This window comes from Oryctolagus cuniculus, chromosome 6 (genome assembly GCF_051225735.1).
Source record: "Oryctolagus cuniculus isolate XC-2025 breed Fujian yellow rabbit chromosome 6, ASM5122573v1, whole genome shotgun sequence".
NCBI classification, from domain to species: domain Eukaryota; kingdom Metazoa; phylum Chordata; class Mammalia; order Lagomorpha; family Leporidae; genus Oryctolagus; species Oryctolagus cuniculus.
This window is the reverse complement of record NC_142872.1, coordinates 146031725-146053592: the sequence shown is the minus strand read 5'-3', so window position 1 is coordinate 146053592 and position 21868 is coordinate 146031725. Positions and strand designations below refer to the sequence as shown.

The following is a 21868-nucleotide window of genomic DNA, read 5'->3' as shown; positions in this document are numbered from 1 at the left end:
CAGGATTCAATCACAGGAGACCTAATGCAACCTAATCATTTTCCAAGGCTGGATTTGTTTCCGCCCTCTTTATGTTATTAAGGTAAGACTGCCTGGGACGAAATTCCTGCATGAGTTTGGATGAACTAATCATTATCAAACCACAGCAGCAACCTCTCACCCAGCTGCCACCGCCACATTGTTTGACTTGGATGAAGGTCTTACTTACACAAACTAGTAGGAGTGCAGGCTCTCATCAGTGGAATATTCCTCCCAGGCTGTTTCAGCTCTCTGGGGGCAGCCAGGGGCCTCATGAGTCCGGACAGGAATGGTGAGAGAGTTCACCACCTCATGGGGTTACAAGTTATTCACAGATGTGGGAATGCACCACTGAGCTTTCTCTCTCGCACGCTCTCTCTCTCTCTCTCTCTTTTTTTTTTTTTTTTTTTTTTGACAGGCAGAGTGGATAGTGAGAGAGAGAGAGAGAGAGACAGAGAGAAAGGTCTTCCTTTTGGCTGTCGGTTCACCCTCCAATGGCCGCTGATCCAAAGCCAGGAGCCAGGTGCTTCTCCTGGTCTCCCATGGGGTGCAGGGCCCAAGCACTTGGGCCATCCCCCACTGCACTCCCGGGCCACAGCAGAGAGCTGGACTGGAAGAGGGGCAACTGGGACAGAATCAAGTGGGACAGAATCCAGCGCCCTGACCGGGACTAGAACCCGGTGTGCTGGCGCCGCAGGTGGAGGATTAGCCTAGTGAGCCGCAGCACCGGCCTGAGCTTCTCTCTTAAAAGGTGTGTCCAGCTCACTAAACGTGGAGGACACCTTGGACAAAGTCCAGTGGGCTGTTCACACATCCCACAGCGGTGAGTTCACCTGTCTCCCCAGGGAGGCTGCAGGGCCTTCCCAGTCCTAGAAGGCTTGCTTGCTCTTGACCCTGGTCCCAGCATCTCACCTGCCACCCAGCACAAACCAAGTACTCAAGGAATGGATAGACCTAGTCCAAGCCGTGGTCTCCCAGCCCCAGAAACTAGAGATGCCCGTGAGAGTCCCCCGGGACCTCGCTCCGGGTCCTGGGTTGTTGGCACAAAACCTTTAAGGCTAACTTTTCGCACCACAGCTGACCAGGCTGGAATTAGACGTTGGAATTAGGCTGCCATCCGCCTTCCTGGATGTGCCTCCGCAGGCAGGTCGTCTGCTCGCTCATTCGCAAACCAGAAAGACCAAGGGTCCACCTTGCAGGGCTGCGGTAAAGGTTGCTGAAGTTACACAGCCAGAGCGGCCATCCCAGCGCCAGCACTGGGAGATGACGAGATTATCTGGCTGGGAAGGAAGGAAACCATGGAGGAGGCAGCGGAAGAAGGGGCTGAGGTTCCGGGTTGCGCTCTAAGGGGCCGCCGCGCCCCGTCAGTTTCCTTCCTGCGCGCCCCGCGCCGCGCGGCGACCCCGCCGCGGAGGAGCTCGCGCTCCCGGGAGCCGCGCGACCTTTGCGGGGACGCGCACGTGACGCGCTCCGCCCCGGAAGCGCGCGCCCAGGCTCCTTGGCGCGCTTTTGGAACGATCTGTATTTCGTGAGCGTCTCGCGGGTCCTTTCTGTCCTCCGGTTGTTACAGGACTCCCTGAGCGGACGCCGCCATGAAGAGGACCCGCGATGAGGTGGACGCCACGCTGCAGATCGCCAAGGTGAACGCGGCCGAGCTGTTGCCTGCCGTGCACTGCTTAAGCTTCGGCCCCGGGGCCGGCGGCGGCGACTTCTGCCTGCTGGAGCTGGAGCCCGCGCTGTGCCAGCAGCTGGAGGCCGGGCACAGGTGAGCAGGGCCGGGGGACCCCTTCTGGGTTTCCCAGCGGGAAAATTCAGCAGAAGGCAACGTGCCAGAGAGGGGCATGGATTTGGCCCTGGGCGCACAGCTTCAAGCTCCCTGCTAGCCGTAGGATTGCTGCGCGCTAGTAAGAACTCTGGTCCGGGAGGCTTGGAGGCGTGAGTCTGCGGGTACAGGTGAGGAAGTTGAACCCTGGTGAAGTTTCTGAACACGTTGACAGTGATGTCAGGGATGCCACAGGACTGCTTGTCACCCTGCCCAAAAATACAACGGTGATATCTAAGCTCTAGGGATTTATGCCTTCATCTTGTATTTCCTTTACTCAGATAACAGGACGTGTTTGGAGTAAGATAAAGGCCAAAGGCCAGCCCAGGTCATTGGGTAGGCCCCCAACACACACTTGCAAGGGGTCACTCAATGAAGATCTGAAAATTGTTTCTCAATTTCTGCAAATCTTCTGCACGACCATGGATGAGAAAACATACCCAGGGGCCCGCCTGGTGCCATAGCTGGTTACCCTGCTACTTGGAACGCTGGCATTCCTTGTTGGGGTGTGCTTTAGCGTCTGGCTGCTCTGCTTCTATACCAGCTTCCTGCCAATGTGTCTGGGGAGGCAAGGGAAAATGGCCCAAGAGCTTGGGCCTCTCAACCATGTGGGAGACTCAGATGGAGCTGCTGGCTCCTGGCTTAGGCCTGGCCCAGCCCTGGCCATTGTAGCCTTTTGGGGAGTGAACCAGAGGATGGAAAATCCCTCTCTCTCTACCACTCTGCCTTGCAAAAAATAATCTTTTAAAAATTAAAAAAAATCCAAAAGTGAGGTAGTTTTTCAAGGCTGTCTTGAGAGTTCTGGGCATTTGTGTGTCCCTCAACTTTATGCAGTCCCAACTTCTGCACATTACATTTTGGGGCACAAACCTGATTTTCTTCTGCACCAACTTCCTTTGACCAGTGTATTTTATTTGGTAACTTTATCTCTTGTATGTTCCCTTTTTTCTAAGATTTATTTTATTCATTTGAAAGACAGAGTTACAGGGAGAAGGAGAGAGAGAGAGCGAGCGAGAGAGAGGTCTTCCATTCACTGGTTCATTCCCTAAATAGCTGCAATGGCTGGAGCTGAGCCAATCCGAAGCCAGGAGTCAGGAGCCTCCTCCGGGTCTTCCACATGGGTGCAGGGGCCCAAGGATTGGGCCATCTCCACTGCTTTCCCAGGCACATTAGCAGAGAGCTAGATCGGAAGTGGAGCAGCTGGGATTCTAACCAGTGCCCATATGGGATGCTGGTGCTGCAGGTTGGGGCTTTAACCCGCTGCGCCACAGCGCTGACCCCTGTACATCCTTTTGATTAAAACCTTCAGAGTGTCTTCTGGTTGCATCCTGTACCTATCCAATAGTGTTACAGGTAACTGGCCAGTCTGCAGGTAACAGAACTTAAGGGAAATGTCATTCATCCTATTCTGTCCACCAGTTTTAGGTAATTAGCTGGCTGGAAAACAAAAAGGACTAGAAACGTGTTTTAGGGGAGAGTTGGCCATTATAAAAATATTCTGAGGAGGTGGGTATTTAGACATGTTAGACACTGTATGACCCACTTCAGAATACTTGGGTTTAAATTCCAGCTGTATGTCCTGATTCCATCTTCCTGTTAATGCAGACCCTAGGATGGCAGATAGGGATTGAGTTTCCAGCTCCCAGCTTCAGTCTGGCCAGCCTTGGCTGTTGTGGGCAATTGTGGAGAAAATCAGAGGATGGGGGCTCTCTCACTGTTTCTCTGCTTCTCAACTAAATACTAACTTATGTTTTTTAAGATTTATTTATTTGAGAGGCAGAGTTACAAACAGAGAGAGGGAGAGACAGGTCTTCCATCTTCTGGTTCACTCCCCAAATGGCTTCAATGGCCAGAACTGGGCCAGTCAGAAGCTAGGAGCCAGGAATTTCCTCTGGGTCTCCCACACTGGTGCAAGGGCCCAAGCACTTGGGCCATCTTCTACTGCTTTCCCAGGCCATAAGCAGAGAGCTGGATTGGAAGAGGAGCAGGTGGGACATGAACCAGTGCCCATAAAAGATGCTGGCGCCGTAGGCAGAGGCTTAGCCTACTATGCCACAGCGCTGACCCCTCAAATAAATAATTTAAAAGAGAAAACATAATAGGTATTTGGGCCTAATAAACATTGTAGAAGGTGGGTGTTGTGACATGGGAGTTAGGCCACCACCTAGGATGCCTACATCCCGTGTCCAGTGCCTAGGATCAAGTCCTGCCTGAATTGCTGATCCAGCTTCCTGCTAATGAGCCTGGGAGGCAGCAGGAAATGTCCAAGTATTTGGGTTCCTGCCGACTGAATGGAGACCCAGCTCCTGGATTCAGCCTGACTCAGCTCCAACTGTTGCAGGCATTTGGGGAGTGAACCATGGCAGGGAAGGTCTTTTTCTTTCTGTTCTACTTCCTGTCACTGTACCTTTCAAATAAATAAATAAATCTTAAAAAAATTATTAGTATCAAGAATTTAAAAAATCTTTTATTGTTGTCACCTAAATGAAAGCTTCATTAAAAAATTACATGGAATTTTATCTCAGGCTTTTTATTATTTAAAAGGAGTGGTTGTGTACAGGAGGGTTGCATGCTTCACAGATAGGGAGGACTTCCACAAGCAGCTTGTTGTCATCTGTGTCACTTTTGTCTTTGTTCTTTCTCCTTCCTCCTCACCTTAATCCTTCTCTTCCTCCTTACTTCTCTTCGGCTGTGATAAACTCCCTTTACTCCAGCTTATAAACACATCCCTTGCATTATTTTTCTTTCAGCATTGCAGCCGTCTTTACTAAGGTCTGCAGGTTTTGTTTTGCTATGTTTTGTTTTTGTTTTTTGCAGCACAGCTGATGGTTAGGCCAGCATGTGCTGCGCTGATTATTAGAGGATACTCAGAATAAAAAAGGAGGAGGACTCTTGGGTGGTTCCCAGGAACAGCAGCAGCGTGGTCATCCCCAGGCAGTTTGTTAGAAACACAAAATCCTAGGGCCCATCCCAGGCTACTAAATTCCAATCTACTTTTTAACTGGAATCTCTTAGGATGGTTGTGGGTACATTTGAAAAATACTGTCTTGGCATGTTTTAGGAAATTGTGACATCTTTATTATTCATATATTTTATTTATGTAAGAGACAGAGAGACCTCCCATCTGCTGGCTCACTCCCCACAATGTCTGCAGGAGCTGGGCTGGGCTGATTCCAGGAGCTGGGACTTCAATCTGAGTCTCCCATGTGGGTGGCAGGAACCCAACTACTTGAGCCATCAACTCCTGCCTCCCTGGACCTGCACTGGCAGGAAGCTGGAATCTGGAGCAGTCAGGACCTAAGCCAAGTATCTGATACGGAATGCAGGCATCCCAGCCTGCAGCATCATAGGCCAAATGCCCACCCCAGAAACTAGTGACATCTTAATTAACTTCCGGTAGATGCTTTGCTTGGGAAGCAGTTTGCACAAATGTGAAGACATTTGGTCTTTTGGCCTCTTTGGATCTTTCTTGCCTGTCATTAGTTGTTTTTTCTTAATTGGACACTGAGTACTCATCCAGCTTGCCTCTGGCCTAGTCCTTGCTCTGTGGAATCCATCATTATTCCAGAAGGGGCTGACATAGCATCAGGATTTAGTTTTAAGTTCCACAAGCATAAAAGGTTTTGAAACGTTGGTAATGAAAATGCTTACTGGAGTCTCAAAAAAACCCTATATATTTTCCCCCATTTACCTGCAGTTTTGTGATTCGTGGTGATAAAGATGAACAAGCAGTGCTGTGCAGTAAAGACAAAACATATGACTTGAAAATAGCAGATACTTCAAATATGTTGCTTTTCATTCCCGGTTGTAAAACTCCTGATCAGCTGAAGAAGGAAGAAACACACTGTAACATTATTCACTCTGAGGTATTCTGTTTCCTGATCTATCTGAGGGTACTTCAAAAAATTCATACAATTAAAATGTACGTTTTGGGGTGGGCATGGTGGTTCAGCCCGTTAAGCTGCCTCTTAGGATGCCCATATCCCTTTTCAAAGTGCCAGTTTGAGTCTTGGTTGCTCCACTTCTGATCCATCTTCCTGCTAATGCGTCATGGGAGGCAGCAGATAATGACTCAAGTGCTTGGGTTGTGGGAGACTTGGATGGAATTCCTGGCTCCTAGAACTCCTGCTTGGCCCTGGCCCAACCCGACTGTCACAGGCATTTGGGGAGTAAACCAGTGTATGGAAGATCCCTCTCTTTGTCGCTCTGCTTTTCAAGTAGATGAAAATAAATAAACACTGAAAAAAAATGTTAAGTCTAGTGTAAAACAATTTTGAAATCCATGCATGAAAAGGATATTCTAAAAGTTGATGGAAAGTTCATATTATGAAAAAACTATGCATGGACTTCAAAACTGTTTCACACTATAATAGTTACCTTTGAATTCTGTTTTCCGTAAACCTTTTGAAGTGACTTTCTGTAAGTCTGAGAAGGATGACCCCTACTCATCTTACCTTTACTTTGAAAACTTCAGATATAAACTGTATAATCATGGGGAACTTAAGGAGTTCTCTAATGAAATTGAAAATTTCTCAGAATTATTATTATTGTTTGTTTACAGTCTTGTGAACTTGCCTTTATTTTCCCATTTTTGAATTGTTAACTCCCATAGAAATTAATCATTTTCTGTAATGTGGAAAGTTTGCTATTTGATGACTCATTCTAAATGTTTTACCTATTTTTAGTAAATTTTACTGTGGATGTGTTTTGAGAAAAGACTTCTTCAAACCCGAACTAGTGCATCTGGTAAAATTTGTGATGCAGAGAAATGAGGAAATTTGAGTTTTTGAAGGGAAAGTGTTTCTTAGCTTTCAAGTTGGTTTAGTTCATTATGATCCTTAGCCAGATATAACACATTTTAAATCATGTTCGAGAATACGAGAGTACGGATGGCAGTTACCAAACAAAAGTCTCCATCCTGTCTAGTTGCTACACATATAACAATCAAAGCACAGGCCGTAATTTTTGCAGAGTGACTTCAGGCCAACTATTTCCTTAAAAATAGAATTGGAGAGGAAAGAAGGGAAAATGCTGGGAAGCTGCAGTGATTCATGTGATTTTACTAGCACAGAACGCCCAATAAATACTGTATTTTGGTTTTTGTAGGGTTATGTCTTACATTGTAATTACCTAAACATATTGGGAGTTCACTTGAACTTTTGTAAAAAAAAATGTTACTTTTTCATTACCTGCTTGTTTTGTAGTTGTTTTATGAGGGTATGATAATCTTTGTGATTAACTTTGAGCTCTTGTTATGGGGATTCTGTGTACAGAGACTGAGTAAAACTTAACAAAGATCCACTAATGAAAGTTTTAATTGTGGTTATACTTCAGACACAAAAAGGGCTTGGGAAAGGATGGGCAAAGCAGGTTGGGGCTGATAATGGAAGTATATACTCAGGAGTAATAAGGAATGGTTGGGGCCGGCGCCGCGGCTCACTAGGCTAATCCTCCACCTTGCGGCGCCAGCACACCGGGTTCTAGTCCTGGTCGGGGCGCCGGATTCTGTCCCGGTTGCCCCTCTTCCAGGCCAGCTCTCTGCTGTGGCCAGGGAGTGCGGTGGAGGATGGCCCAAGTACTTGGGCCCTGCACCCCATGGGAGACCAGGAGAAGCACCTGGCTCCTGCCATAGGATCAGCGCGGTGTGCCGGCCGCAGCACGCTGGCCGCGGCGGCCATTGGAGAGTGAACCAACGGCAAAGGAAGACCTTTCTCTCTGTCTCTCTCTCTCACTATCCACTCTGCCTGTCAAAAAATAAATAAATAAATAAATAAAATAAAATAAAAAAATAAGGAATGGTTGGGTTTATGGCAAATTGAAGAGCACCAGTGCCAAGGAGGTGGGTGGCCACTACTCAGTCACCTTGTGAGAAAAGCAAGCCCAGTATTGCCAGATCTTTGAATTTCTTTTTTTCAAGTAAAGCTTGAAATTTAGATTTGTGGGTCAAAAAAAATTTTTTTTCTTGTTTTGTTAATGCTTACATCTAATTTAAACACTGTGCTGAACCTTTCTCCATCTCCTCCTCCATCTCAATGCATAGAAGAAGCCAACATCTCTGCGTTGGATATAGCCAGAAGACTATCACTTTGAACTGTGGATAAAATCAATCTTTGTGGTTTGGCGCTTAAGCTTTTCTTTTGAAGCCCTTAGATTCAGCAGCATCTCCTGCAGGCTATATACTTCGTCTTGTCCACCAAAACTTTGAGAGCAGAAGCATTCTCTGTGTTTCCATTTTAGAGTTGGAAGGCACCCCGATGATAGTCCAGTTCAACTTATTTTCCTTCTTTCATGAAACACTTAGTGAGCACCTGCTAACTACTAGATATAGGACAATCCTGGAGGTACAGAGAAGGATAACAGGTGATTGTCCATCATGTAGCCTCTGTCAGCCTCAAATGCTAGGCCTCTCACTGTTTCACAAGTCCTACAATGGAACTAGCTCTAATTCTAAGTTGTAGAAAGTTCTGGCACTGAGCAGAAGTCTCTCTCCCTTAACTGTTTAATTTTGACATCATGAGCAATACAGGGTACTTCTCTTCCCTTTAACAGTCTTTGTTATGTGAAGACTCTGATGATACCTCTTATGTGCTTTTTGTTTCAACCCAAGTGTACTAGATTTCAGTTGTTTCCTTCTGGTTTTCAGAATCGTCACCATCCTGATCATTCTCTGCTGTGCATGCTTTGCTTTCCAGAGTTCACCTGAGTATGAATCTTGGTTTTTGGTTCTCATTGTGTTGATGGCAGTGTCCTAATAAATTTCAGAGAATTTATTCTTAAAGATGCCCATCATCCATCAACAGTACCTTCCCAATAGAAAGCTTCATTTACTTAATTCTTTTTTAAAATTTTATTTATCTAAATGTTTTTTACTTAAGTTTATTTATTTGAAACGCAGAGTGACAGAGAGAGATCTTCCACTTGCTGTTTCACTACCCAAATGCTTACAATAGCTGGGGCTAGGCGAGGCCAAAGCTGGGAGCCAGGAACTCCATTCACATTCTCCCATGTGGGAAGCAGGAACCCAAGTATTGAGCTATCATCTCTTGTCTTCCAGGAGGTTAGTTTGGAAGCAAAGGTAAGACTTGATTCTAGGCACTCTGCTATGCATGCATGTGTTCCAAGAGGTGGCTTAACCCACTTCATCACAACACTCATTTTCTCTACTTGGTTCTATTTGAGGTAAGATGGGATAGATGGAATTTTGTGTGAAATTTTCTTTTAGAATGCCCTAAAAAGTTATAATCTATTATAATTTCTAGATCTTTGGTTTTTCTAATAATTATTGGGAGTTAAGAAGATGTAGACCTAAATTAAAGAAGCTAAAGAAACTTTTGATGGAAAATACCTATGAAGGACCTGACAGTCAAAAAGAAAAGGATTCAAATCGTTCAAAAGTAAGAATTTAATTATTTTTATTATTAAAAGTTTTTTATTAGAATTAAAATATAAGCAACAATCATTAGAGTCACACAATGGTGACATTCTTTTGAAACTACATTGTGAAAATTTCAGCCACAAACCCATCAGAGTGAGTTTGACATGGTATCTCATTGTGGTCTTGGTGTGCATTTCCCTAATGACTAATGATGTTGAGCATCTTTACAAGGGCTTTTTGGCCACTTGTGTGTCTGGAGAAATTTCTATTCTATTCCTTTGCCTGATTTGTAATTGAGTTGTTTGTTCTTTGTTACTTAGTTGTAAGAGAGTTCTTTTTATAGTCTAGATATAAGTCACTTATCAAATGTGTGAAATGCCAGTATTTTACCTAATTCTGTGGGTTGTCTTTTCACTTTCTTAACTTTTATTGTGATAAAATGTTTATAACATAAAATATGCCATTTTAACCATTATAAAATACATAGTTCAGTATCATTAAGTCCATTCATAGTGCTGTGCGACCATCAGAACCATACATCTCCAGAACCTCAGCATCTCTCCAGACTGAAACTGTACTCATTAAATATTAACTCTCCATTCCTGCCTCTCCCAGTCCCTGACAACCACCATTCTATTTTCTCTCTGTATGAATTCCATAACCCTATATACCTCATATACAACATTTATCCTTTTGTGTTGTTGGTGCTAGCCAACTGATCTATCCTTTTCTTTGGCTGCCTGTGGTTTTGGTATTAAGAAACCACTACCAAATCCAATGTCACAAAGATTTCCTTCTTATGTTTTCTTCCAAGATATCATAATGATTATATGTTAACACAAGAAACTGAGCTAGTGCATAAATATTGCCTTAATTTGTCCTATGTCTTTATTCTCTCCAAATTTATGAAGAAATCTTGAAAATACTTTTCATGAAAGGGCTTAAATTTTTTTTTTCTTTTTTCAGTATACGACTGATGATTTGCTTGATCAAATTCAGGCAAGTGAGGATGAAATAATGACCCAGTTGCAAGTTCTAAATGCCTGTGAAATTGGAGGTAGTGTTACTTACTATTATTATTAATAATGATAGAATTAGGCATCATGTGAAAAGGAAGTTTTTGGACATCTTTACCCCATTGCCTACTGTTTATTTAATTGTCTTTGGGGTTCATTTTTGGTATGGTATAGAGATTGGGTGATCATCTTTATGTCAGGAAGTCAGTCTGCCACGGGTGACTTTAACTTCGCCTGAGAAGCCCTCTGGGTGAAGTGGCAGTAGAGAAACCATGTTTGATCAAAAAAGGTCCTTAGACACCAGGTGGGCTAATAGTTTCATTTTCTTTAATAGTTGAAGAAACTAAAGCCTAGGAATGGGAACCAACTTGCTGAAGGCTTCATATTGAGTTACTGATGGGATATGACATAGACCCCATATCTTGTAACACCTATTTCAGAACTAACAATAACCTCACTGTATTTCTAAATTGCTTGGAAGGTAGAACTTTGTTTCTTCTTTTGATCTCTCCAGTATATTGTTGAACATGCATTGGTTTGTATAATACACCTGTAAAAAAGATCTGGGAGTGTGTTTCAGGCTGATGGGTAAGCCCCATAGTGTTGTCATTTTTTTAATTAATTAATTAATTTGAAAGGCAAAATTACAGAGACAGAGGGGGAGAAAGAGAGAGAGAGCGAGGGAGCGAGTTTCCATCTGCTGGTTCACTCCCCAGATGGCTGCTAGACATGTCTGAAGCCAGAAGCCAGGAGCTTCTTCCAGGTTTCCTTCCTGGGTATCAGGGGCCCATGCACTTAGACCATCTTCCTGTGCTTTTTCCTGGCATATAAACTAGGAGCTGGATTGGAAGTGGAGCAGCAAGGACTTGAACCAGTGCCCATATGGGATTCCAGTGCTGCAGGCTGCGGCTTTACCCACTGTGCCACAACACTGGCCCCCAAAGCATCATCTTTAATATTCTCACTGGCCTCTTCTCTGGGGAACTTTTTGTTCAACCTCTGGGCTAACAGTAATCCTGGAAAAGACATTTTCATGCATCTTTGGCCCAGGGAAGCAGCTTTCCTGTGTTCGGAAGGGAGAAATTAGCATGGGTTAGCTGATATACTCTTCAGTTTTCTGATAATCTTCCAAACAAGACTGTCTTTTGTGGAACCTTAACTGTCAAATTCTGCTAAGGAAGGATGCAACTTTAGAACTAACAAGCAGCACTTAGCTTTGAGTTGTGGTTCCTCAAGACTCACTTATCTGGGGCTGGCGCTATGGCTCAGTGGGTTAATGCCCTGGCCTGAAGCGCCAGCATCCCTTATGGGCTCCAGTTCGAGACTCGGCTGCTCCACTTCTAATCCAGCTCTGTGCTATGGCCTGGGAAAGCAGTAGAAGATGGCTCAAATCCTTGGGCCTCTGCACCCACGCAGGAGACCCAGAAGAAACTCCTGGCTCCTGGCTTCGGATTGGCACAGCTCCAGCCATTGTGGCCATCTGGGGAGTGAACCAGTGGATGGAAGACCTCTCTCTCTCTCTCTCTCTCTCTCTCTCCCCCCTCCTCTCTTTGTGTAACTCTGCCTTTCAAATAAAATAAATCTTTAAAAAAAACCTCACTTATCTTAGGAATCTAAAATAAAGTTGTTTTTGTTATGAGTGCTTCCTTTTTTTTTTTTTTTTTCTTTTTTTACTTGAGAGTCAGAGTTATACAGAGAGAGAGGTCTTCCATCCACTGGTTCACTCTTCAAATGGCTGTGACGGCCGGAAATGCTTCAATCTGAAGCCAGGAGCCAGGAGCTTCTTCCAGGTCTCCCACGCGGGTGCAGGGGCCCAAGGACTTGGGCCATCCTCTACTGCTTTCCCTGGCCATAGCAGAGAGCTGGATCGGAAGTGGAGCAGCCAGGACTAGAACCGGCACCCATATGGAATGCCGGCACTTCAGGCCAGGGCGTTTACCTGCTGCGCCACAGTGCCGACCCCATGAGTGCTTCCTAATAATTACTGTGGTACATGGATGTCATCAATGTTATAATGGGGGGGGGGGGCGGGGGAGAAGGCCAGTGGCACAGTGGTTTAAGTTGCTGCCTGCAATGCTGACATCCCACATGGGTGCTGGTTCAAGTCTTGGCTGCTTCAGTTCCGACACATCTCCCTGCTAATGTGGCTGGGAAAACAACAAATACTTGGGTCTCTACACTGCCACGGGAGACCTGGATGGAGTTCCTGGCTCCTAATTTTGACCTGGCCCAGCCCTGGCTGTTATGGTCACTTGGGGAGTGAAGTAGTTGATGGAAGACTTTTCTCTGTAACTGCCTTGGAAGTAAATAAATAAATCTTAAAAATATAACTAATATAAACAATCATTAAAAAGGCAAGCCAAAAACTGTATTTTAACATAACTGCATTATTCAGTGACTGCATGGAGAGGGATAAAATTTTAGTCAGGGGATGCCTGGATTACATCACACAACTCATTTTTTAAAAGATTTGTTTTTTGTTTATTTAAGAGAGAGAGAGACACACACAGGGAAAGAGAATCTTCGATGAACTGGATCACTCTCCAAATGACTGCAATGGCTGGGTCAGGCTAGGCTAAAGCCAGGAGCCCAGAGCTTCTTCCAGGTCTCCCATGTGGGTACAAGGGCTCAGGCACTTGGACCATCCTCTCCTGCCTTCCCAGGTGCACCATTAGGAAGGCTGATTGGAAGTGGAGCAGCTGGATTTCAAACCGGATGCTAGTGTAGGCGTGAGAGTCCCAACCCGCTATGCCCCAAAGCTGGCCCCCCACACAACGCATTTTTTAATGTTGTCCTTTACTTTTTTAGAATAAGAACACAAACACTCTCCTTTGGAAATGGTGGATGTGTTCTTGATTATGTTCTCTAGACTGTGCCATCAATTACAAAGTGACGTTTCATAACCTTTGATGGGAATAGGGAAAAGGATCTTGGTGCCCAGTCTTTATTTCCCCCCTCATCCGCGTTACACCCAAAGTCTATCATCTCTTGGCTGAGAATGAGAGCACTTCTGTAAGGGAGCTGTGATGAGAGTTAAAACCAGCACAGTAGAGATTGCCAGGTAGGATATACGACCCAGAACATGGACTTTTTTGTAGTGTTATAAAGAAGAGACTGTACCAACTGCAGATTTCTGCGTTTCCACTTAGAGCAACAAAATTATTGTGAAATAATAGGGTATTAAAACACTTGGGGGATAAAAAACCAGAAAGTGTTAGTCATTTGTAAAGTTCTCTTTAAAAGCCACTTGATTGCCCTCAAAGACAAAATGATTTTGAGAAAAGCATAAAAAGAACATTGTTTAAAGAAAGAGAAGATATTTAGTGTTTCTTTCTAGAAGCTAGAGGATGCTGCTACTTTATTAGTTAATTAATTCACTGAAAATGTTCTTTGATAAATGTGACTGTTGGAATTTATAGGTTATTGGAGAATTCTTGAATTTGACTATGAGATGAAACTTCTGAATCATGTAACTCAGCTTGTGGATTCTGAATCTTGGTCGTTTAATAAAGTTCCTTTGAGTACATGTCTTCAGGAACTTGGACCATTGGAGCCAGAGTAAGTATTTTAATTATGTGTCTTGCCAGACTATCTTAAGGGTAAGAAATTTCTTATACAGATTGAAACTGAACTCAGAGCATGGACTATTTATGTGTTGATATCAGAGGAATTTTTAAAATACAGAATGAAAAAGAAGTAGGGAACTTTGGTCACTGGGGCGAATCAATGCATAGTATCTTTTTATTTTTTGTCATAAAAATATAAAGAAATATATGTTTGAGTTATAATCATAAATTTATATAAACAATTTATGTTAAATATCTAGTTTGGGGTCTGGTCACAGTGTAAGTTAGATGCTAACTTAATTACATAAATTACTATTTGGTAACCCAATAATTTAGTTGTTTCAAATTTGAAATTTATATTATAAATTCTACTTAACTGGGGATTTAAATATAGTGTATAGAAATGTGAATAGCTTCTCATGAGTGTTTTAAATTTTTCAGGGAAATGATAGAACACTGTCTTAAATGTTATGGAAAGAAATACATAGACGAAGGTAAGGAAAGTACTCTAGAGGGCATTTGTAATGTCTTGTATGTTAAAATTGGTATACTTTTCTCAATTGTGTCAGTGTTAACATTTAGGATTCCATGGGGTTGTAGGAGGTGGGTTGATAAGTATAATTCCTTCTAAGAAAAGAAGGAAGGGGGGCTGGCGCTGTGGCGCAGTGGGTTAAAGCCCTGGCCTGAAGCGCCGACATCCCATATGGCACCGATTCTGGTCCTGGCGGCTCCTCTTCCCATCCAGCTCTCTGCTATGGCCTGAGATAGCAGTAGAAGATGGCCCAAATTCTTGGGCCCCTGCACCCACATGGGAGACCTAGAGGAAGCTCCTGGCTCCTGGCTTCAGATCGGCACAGCTCCAGCTGTTACAGCCATCTGGGGAGTGAACCATTGGATGGAAGACCTCTCTCTCTCTCTCTCTCTCTCTCTCTCTCTGCCTCTCCACTCTCTGTGTAACTCTGACTTTCAAATAAATAAAATAAATCTTAAAAAAAAAAAAGAAAAGAAGGAAGGGAACTTTAGTACTTTCTTTAATTATGGGAATATGAAACTTCTCTTTAGGTGAAGTTTATTTTGAACTGAGTGCTGATAAAATATGCAGAGCAACAGCACAGATGCTTCTTCAGAATGCAGTGAAATTCAATCTTGCTGAGTTTCAAGAAGTGTGGCAACAGAGTGTCCCTGAAGGAATGATAACTAGGCTTGATCAGCTTAAGGTAATAATAAGAGTTGCTATGGGATTCAGTAGGTGATTAATTACTGAATGGTACTTGTGTTGGAGCTGAATTTGGAGCCAATTTATTGTCCTAAACACCCATTTGGAGTGCTTTGTGCATTCAGTCCTGTCACCAGGTCCTTTAGAAAACACCAATACTTTCTCCAGGTATAATTTACATATTATAAAATTTTTGTTAAAAAGATTTTTAGTAAAGTTACAAAGTTATGCAGCCATCACCACATTGAGTTTTGGAGCACTTCCATCACCTCAATAGGTTCCTTAGGCCTCTTTATATTAATCCCACCCCCACCTAATATGTCTCATTTCACTCCATTTCTTTTCATTTTTGTTATCATTGTCTTTTTCCAAACTACCATGATAGGCTGCCTCCAACATAGCAACAGCACCCCAAGCAGGCCCACTGCACTTCTAATTTTGCCCTCCTCTAGTCCATTCCCTGAGGTGCTATTAGAATGATCTTCTAGAAATGCTGGTGAACTGAGATGAATGCCTTCTTTAAATAAGTACAGGTTTCCCATTGCATTTAAGATAGAAAATCTAGAATTTGTATCTTGGCCTGGTGGGCCCTCCATGATCACTGCTATAGTTTCATCTCTGGCTGTTTTCTCTCCTGCTCCCAGCAAACCAGCCTTTTTTCACATTTCAAAATCATTAAATACGCTTCCTCCTCAGGTCCTTCACACAGACTTTATATTCTGGAATATCCTCTGCATTTTTGCCTGGTCATGTCCTGCCCATATTTGGGTCACTTCATCAAGGAGCCCTCCTTCATTCTCTACTCTTAAGAAAAGGCCTCTTGTACTAACAGCCTATACTTTTTTCTTTAGGGCACTTAGCATTATTTAGCTTTGGAAAAATGTTGAGTTTTGTTGGTTCCCCACTCTACTTTGATAGCATTGTTGTTTGTCAATATATAGCATATTGTTGTTTGTCAATATGTGGCATATTGCCTGGTATATATTATATGCTCATAAATATTTTTTAATTAAACAAAAGGCATTTTATGTCTAGATACTATGGCTGGTACTGGGGAGACGTCATAACGAGGTACCTTTCAGATACTCAGAACTAACCTGGGGATTGGCTATGGGGGGGTGCATATTACATGCAGAAATCTGTTCTCACAATGCAGAATGATCTGTACTATGGAAAAGGCTTGTAGAATATGTTATATCAAAAAGGGGAGAGGGAGCTCATCCATCAGACTCATCAATTAAGGATGCTTTTATGAAGGAAGGGATGGTGTTCAAGTTGCTGTGCGTGGAAGGATGAACTCTTACTTTCTAAGTGGAAGGAAGAGCAGAGATAGAAATCCAGGAGACCACGTTCAGAGGCATTGTTAGTAGAGTTGCATTATTGCAGTGAAGGGTACTGGTGAGTTAGTTACTAGGCATCACCACAAGCCACCTTCATTATCTCAGTAAGGTGGCTCGGACCCATCTGCAGTTAATCTGTTAGTGTTTGTGACACCATGGATTGAGCTAAAGAGTTTCGACTGTGTCTAGGAAGCTCTTTGGGACCATTCAGTGACATCAGTTAGAGGAGCTACCTCATCAGGTATTCATCAGTTAATACCTTTCAGAAGATGGATGGAAGGAAGGCTGTCTAGATTATGAAAAAAAAGAACTGTCAAGGCTTTTAACACTTAAATATTCCTAATTAAGAGGACTGGCAAGGGCCAGCATTGTAGTGTAGCAGGCAAAGCCTCTGCCTGCAATCCCAGCATCCCTTATGGATGCTGGTTTGAGTCCTGGCTGCTCCACTTCTTATCCAGCTCCCTGTTAATGGCCTGGGAAAGCAGCAGAAGATGGCCCAAGCGCTTGGGCCCATGCCACCCATGTGGGAGACCTGGATGAAGCTCCTGGCTCTTGGTTTCAATCTGGCTAAGCCCTGGTGGCCCCACCCATTTGGGAGTTAATCAGCTGATGGAATCTCTCTCCCCCAACCCTGCATTCCATAACTGACTTTTCAATAAATATTTTTTTTTTCTTTTCTTAAAGAGAATACTTACCAAAGAAATAGGTATTTAGGACTGAAAAAGAAATCTTGAGGCTTTAACATTTAATATTTAATATCGATAGGGACCACTTAGGTATTGGGTTTGACTAGTAGAATCTAGGATGATGTCTAGGTTCCCTGTTTTCCTAGGGTACTGGAAGTATAGCAGGTTTAGGTGATTAAACACAGTTAGTTCCTGTACACACTTAGACATGGAGGTCTGGGTCTCAGAACAAAGAGTTGAGGTGAACATACAAATTCTAGATTTGTTAGCCAGCAAGTAATGGTTCAGACCACAGGTTTAGATGAGGTTGCCCAGCAGGGTGACAGTGAAACAAGTAGGAGGGTCAGGATTGAGGTCCAGGGAACCACAGAAGAGAAGGGGACAGAGGTAAAAAGAAAGGAGTAATCATCATTAACAAAGAAAAGACAGGGAGGATGAATTCAAGAGAAGAGCCTGCTGGATTAGGCATTGACAACTCACTGATGTTAGCTTTAGGGCTGGAGCCATCTTGATAAACTCCTGGTGGTGGGGGCCATCGTGCTTCTAGGAGTGCTGTAAATCTCTGTATCATTTAATGTTTGTTTTGTGTAGCTGAGCTTTTAAATGTCTTGGACTAAACTAGTCCTAAAGGTAAAAGAATGAGTCATGTTTAAGTATCAGATCATTAACTGTCCATTTTCTTGTTTTTTTTTTTTTTTTTTTTTTTGTAGGGTTTAGCGTTGGTTGATAGAAATTCAAGGCCAGAAATCATATTTTTGCTGAAAGTTGATGACTTACCTGAAGGTGATCAGGAACGTTTTAATAGTCTGTTCTCTATAAGAGAGAAGTGGACAGAAGAAGATATTGCTCCATATATTCAGTGAGTAGTTTATTTTAAAGGAATTTTGAGAGTTTTAGATTTATTACAAGAACACAAATTTTTGCATAACCCTGAGAATCCCCTGCTTACTTGAAAGCTTGTCAGGTGTCTCCTCTGTCATTCCCTACAATCGCTGGTCCTGGAGGTGGGTAGGTGCGCTCTTACTACTGCATCTGTAACCACTTCGCTGCTTTCCTCCTTGAAAAATTGCAGCTCTTTGAGGAACAGAGTAGACACCCTACGGTGACATTAGGGCAAACACCCATCTCTGATTGTCCCTCCAGTCTTTCCTGCTACCCCAATTTCACATTTTGGTAGGCGGCGTATTTCAGAAGCAGCAGCTAGCCCTGAAGTCACTGCTTGTAGGGTCTCAAGTTCACTGACGTGAAGTCCACCAACATGATGGCTTTGTCACTGTGTCTCTTATCTCTTGTGTCCTTGACTTCTCTTTACCCAGCTTTGATTCCACTGTCAGTCTCTCCAGTTGCTACTATTCACACTGTATTCTTCCTTTTTTCACACTTCCCTGGCAAAATCTAAAAAGATTAAATCCAACTCCTGCTTACTCTCTGCCTTCACCTGAGCAGCTGGTATTTCTTGTTAAAAAATACTCAATGGGGCCACTGTTCTGACTTGAGAACCTCAGTGGTACATAGCAGAGCCTCTAGCCAGGCACCATTTCTCATAAAAGTTTTCTACCCCTGGAGCTTCCTTTACATCTCTTCTCTTCTACCAGCAATACCCTGTTGCTTCTTCACCCTAAGCTTATCACCTTGTGTCTTGAGAAAACAGAAGCAGTTAGACAAGAACCACCTTCGTTCCCACTGCCAAATCTGCCAACCTCCTCTGTCTGCTCCTGTGCTGTGACGCATGAACTGTCTGCTCCTACAGCCAGTCCTTCTTCTACACCAGATCATCTGGCCTTTGTAAAGACTTGGCTTCTCCAGTTATCCTCTTCCCAGTTGTGTTACCAATGCCACCTTCTCGACCGAATCATCCCCATCAGCCTACGATTCTCTGTAATGTTTCTCATCTTGAGAAACAAAAATCGCAGCATAATGGACCGCATATCCTCTGCTCTCTTTCCCAAGAAAACTCGTTTTAAAAGTTTTGTATTCTGTCTCAACCTCGGCCTTGTCATAGCTGATGCAAGGTTAAACCATACATTACTGTGGGGAGCAACTGAGACTAGACTAAGTTACTGGAACTAAGACTAATTCTATGCATCTGATCTCCCACAATATCTGTGCAGCTGCCTCACCAATTTGACTGATAAGCTGCAGGAGCTGATCCTGCTGCTGATTGGAGGAGAGCAGCGTGCTTGATGTGTGGGCAGCAGAGTTGGGATTGGTGGAAGAGGACTATAAAGGAGGAGAGAGACAACATGCACCAGGAACATCTGAGGGAATACCTGAGGAACATCTGAGCAGCCCCTGAGAGAGCCGGCCGGCGGTGTGCCGCTCCTCCGCTCCTCTGCTCCTCCGTGGAAGCGGGGAAAGCGGTGGGGTGCCGCCCCTCCACGGAGGCGGGGGGCCGGCAGCTAACCCGGGACAGCGTCGTTCCTCCGCGAGTGAGGGAACGGCAGCTAACCCAGGAAGGGCTGGGCAGAAAGAACAGCGCAGGGTCTAGTGTCGTTCCTCCGCGAATGGGGGAGCGACACATTACTCCTACCCTTACAGGGAAGGTTAGATGAGACACATATAGTGCAAGTAGTTCAGTTAGCACTTAGAACCAGTCCTCAGCCTGTCTCTCCTCAAACACACACTTAGGCCAGTTGGAAAGGTGGATTTAGGTGAAGAGGGATAAATAACTAGTACTGTAAATATGTTTCGTTTTCAAAATATTCATTCTATTCACTTTTTTTGTTGTTCCCACAGAGATTTATGCGGAGAAAAGCAAACCATAGGTGCATTACTCACTAAATATTCTCGTTCTTCAATGCAGAATGGTGTCAAAGTTTATAATTCAAGAAGACCCATTTCTTAAAGGAACAACAGTCTTTTCTTTGGGACTAAAGTTGCTTTGTAAAAATCCTGGATATTAAAGGACAAAAATATCCTCTTCTGCATTTTATTTCTGACTTTGAAAACTTAGTCTCTTATGGCATTTTTCTCCTTATCTTAAGCATTTTGAAACTACTACTCTTTATTAAGTTTAATATATTACTTTTGCACACACAAAGTATTATTTCTTTGTATATCTCTAAAGAGCACATGGTTTTATTTATTGGAAGAGTTTAGTTGAGGCTGGCACTGTGGCATAGTGGGTGAAGCCACCACCTGCAGTGCTGGCATCCCATATGGGTGCCAGTTCAAGTCCTGGCTGCTCCACTTCCAATCCAGCTCTCTGCTATGGCCTGGGAAAGCAGTAGAAGATGGCCCAAGTCTTTGGGCCCTGCACCCACGTGGGTGGACACGGAGGAAGCTCCTGGCTCCTGGCTTTGGATCTGCACAGTTCTGGCTGTTGCAGCCAACTGGGGAGTGAACCAGTGGATGGAAGACCTCTCTTTCTTGTAACTCTGACTTTGAAATAAATAAATCAATCTTTTTAAAAAAAGTTTAGCTTTTTATATTTAAAATCCCATTTCTCTGATTAAGATTTGATGTCGGGAGCTGGCCCTGTGGCTCAGCAGGTTAAGCAGCCTTGTGCACTACCAGCATCCCAAATAGGCCTGGTTTAAGACCTGGCTGCTCTACTTCGAATCCAGGTCCCTGTAAATGCACCTGGGAAAGCAGCTGAAGATGGCTTAAGTGCTTGGGCAGCCCTGTACCCACATGGGAAACCTGGGAGAAGCTCCTGGCTCCTGGCTTCTGCCTGGCCCAGCCCTGGCCACTGGTGGCTATTTGGGAAGCAAACCAGTAGATAGATGATCTGTCTCTCTCTTTGTCTCTAACTCTGCCTTTCAAATAAATTAACTTTTAAAAAAGGATTTGATGTCCTAATCATTAACATTTAAAAACATTTCAGAGAATAAATCTTATTAGTTTGAGAGAAGAGTATTACTTATTCACTTAAATGTCATTTCTCAAGTGAGTTCTGCTTTACTTTCAATCTTACACCAAAATAAGAAATCACTTGCTGCTATTGATCATTTATATTAGTTTACAGTAATGAAACTGGTTTAATAATTGCTCATTATGTTTGCTTGGTTAGTTTAGACATGCAATTTGGGAAAAATGAGTTTGATTATTGATCTTATGAGAAGAATATTAATAGAGTAGTTTATAATCACATAATAAATACTGGCCTACATTCACTAGAAGCCACAAGAAATCTACAGTTGGTTTGGAATTTTTCTCATTTGTTTTGGTTTACAGCAAAGTTTAAATTAATTGTAGCTTAAATGAATTTATAACCAGGCTAGTTGGGGGGGGGGGGTGGAGTGGGCAGGTAGCCCAAAATGAAATCTGGTCCAACATCTTAATGTTAACTGATGCGGCCGGCGCTGTGGCATAGCAGGTAAAGCTGCTGCCTGCAGTGGCGGCATCCTGAGTGCTGGCTGCTCCACTTCCGATCCAGCTCTCTGCTGTGGTCTGGGAAAGCAGTGGAAGATGGCCCATGTCCTTGGGTCCCTGCACCCTCATGGGAGACCTGGAAGAAGCTCCTGGCTCCTGGCTTCCGATCAGCGGAGCTCCGGCCGTTGTGGCCAATTGGGGAGTGAACCAGTGGATGGAAGACCTCTCTCTGTCTGCCTCTGCCTTTCCTTCTCTGTGTAAATAAATCTTTAAAAAAAAAAAGTTAACCGATAACCTATAATTAACCAATCCAGATTTAACTATGTATCAATTTTTATTTAATGCACATGAAAATGTAAACAGGACCTCAAAAAATTGTCTTCCAATAAATTTTTCTGCATTGATGTGGCTGTGTTAGAAAAAGTTATACAATGTCCACTATAAATAAATACTTTTAAAATAGAAATACTTTAAAAATAGGCTAGTGCGAATTCGGAGGCTTGACAGACTGCCTG

The 21868-nt window shown here is 43.5% G+C and overlaps 1 protein-coding gene across 2 annotated transcripts; it reads left to right on the top strand.

Moving 5' to 3' along the window:
- Positions 1-1367: 1367 nt before the first annotated feature.
- Positions 1368-20454, top strand: DSCC1 (DNA replication and sister chromatid cohesion 1). 2 transcript variants are annotated; one of them, XM_070075440.1, is made up of 9 exons: positions 1368-1783; positions 5538-5706; positions 9100-9234; positions 10182-10272; positions 13651-13789; positions 14239-14291; positions 14860-15014; positions 17750-17898; positions 19776-20454. In XM_070075440.1, the coding sequence occupies exons 1-9, from the start codon at positions 1611-1613 to the stop codon at positions 19882-19884; spliced, it is 1173 nt and encodes a 390-aa protein (XP_069931541.1). In that variant the 5' UTR covers positions 1368-1610; the 3' UTR covers positions 19885-20454. The 2 variants fall into 2 exon arrangements, with proteins under 2 accessions (XP_069931541.1, XP_089191763.1); XM_089335637.1 differs by lacking the exon at positions 5538-5706 and having other exon boundaries at positions 1391-1783.
- The last annotated feature ends 1414 nt before the right edge of the window (positions 20455-21868 follow it).

What these genes read in the sequence shown, in the direction of transcription:
- DSCC1 (XM_070075440.1), top strand. Translation starts at nt 1,611, where the DNA reads ATGAAGAGGACCCGCGATGAGGTGGACGCCACGCTGCAGATCGCCAAG. An exon ending in AGGATTCAAATCGTTCAAAA is followed by an intron (nt 9,235 to 10,181) that starts GTAAGAATTTAA and finishes TTCTTTTTTCAG; the next exon opens with TATACGACTGATGATTTGCT. An exon ending in GATATTGCTCCATATATTCA is followed by an intron (nt 17,899 to 19,775) that starts GTGAGTAGTTTA and finishes TTGTTCCCACAG; the next exon opens with AGATTTATGCGGAGAAAAGC.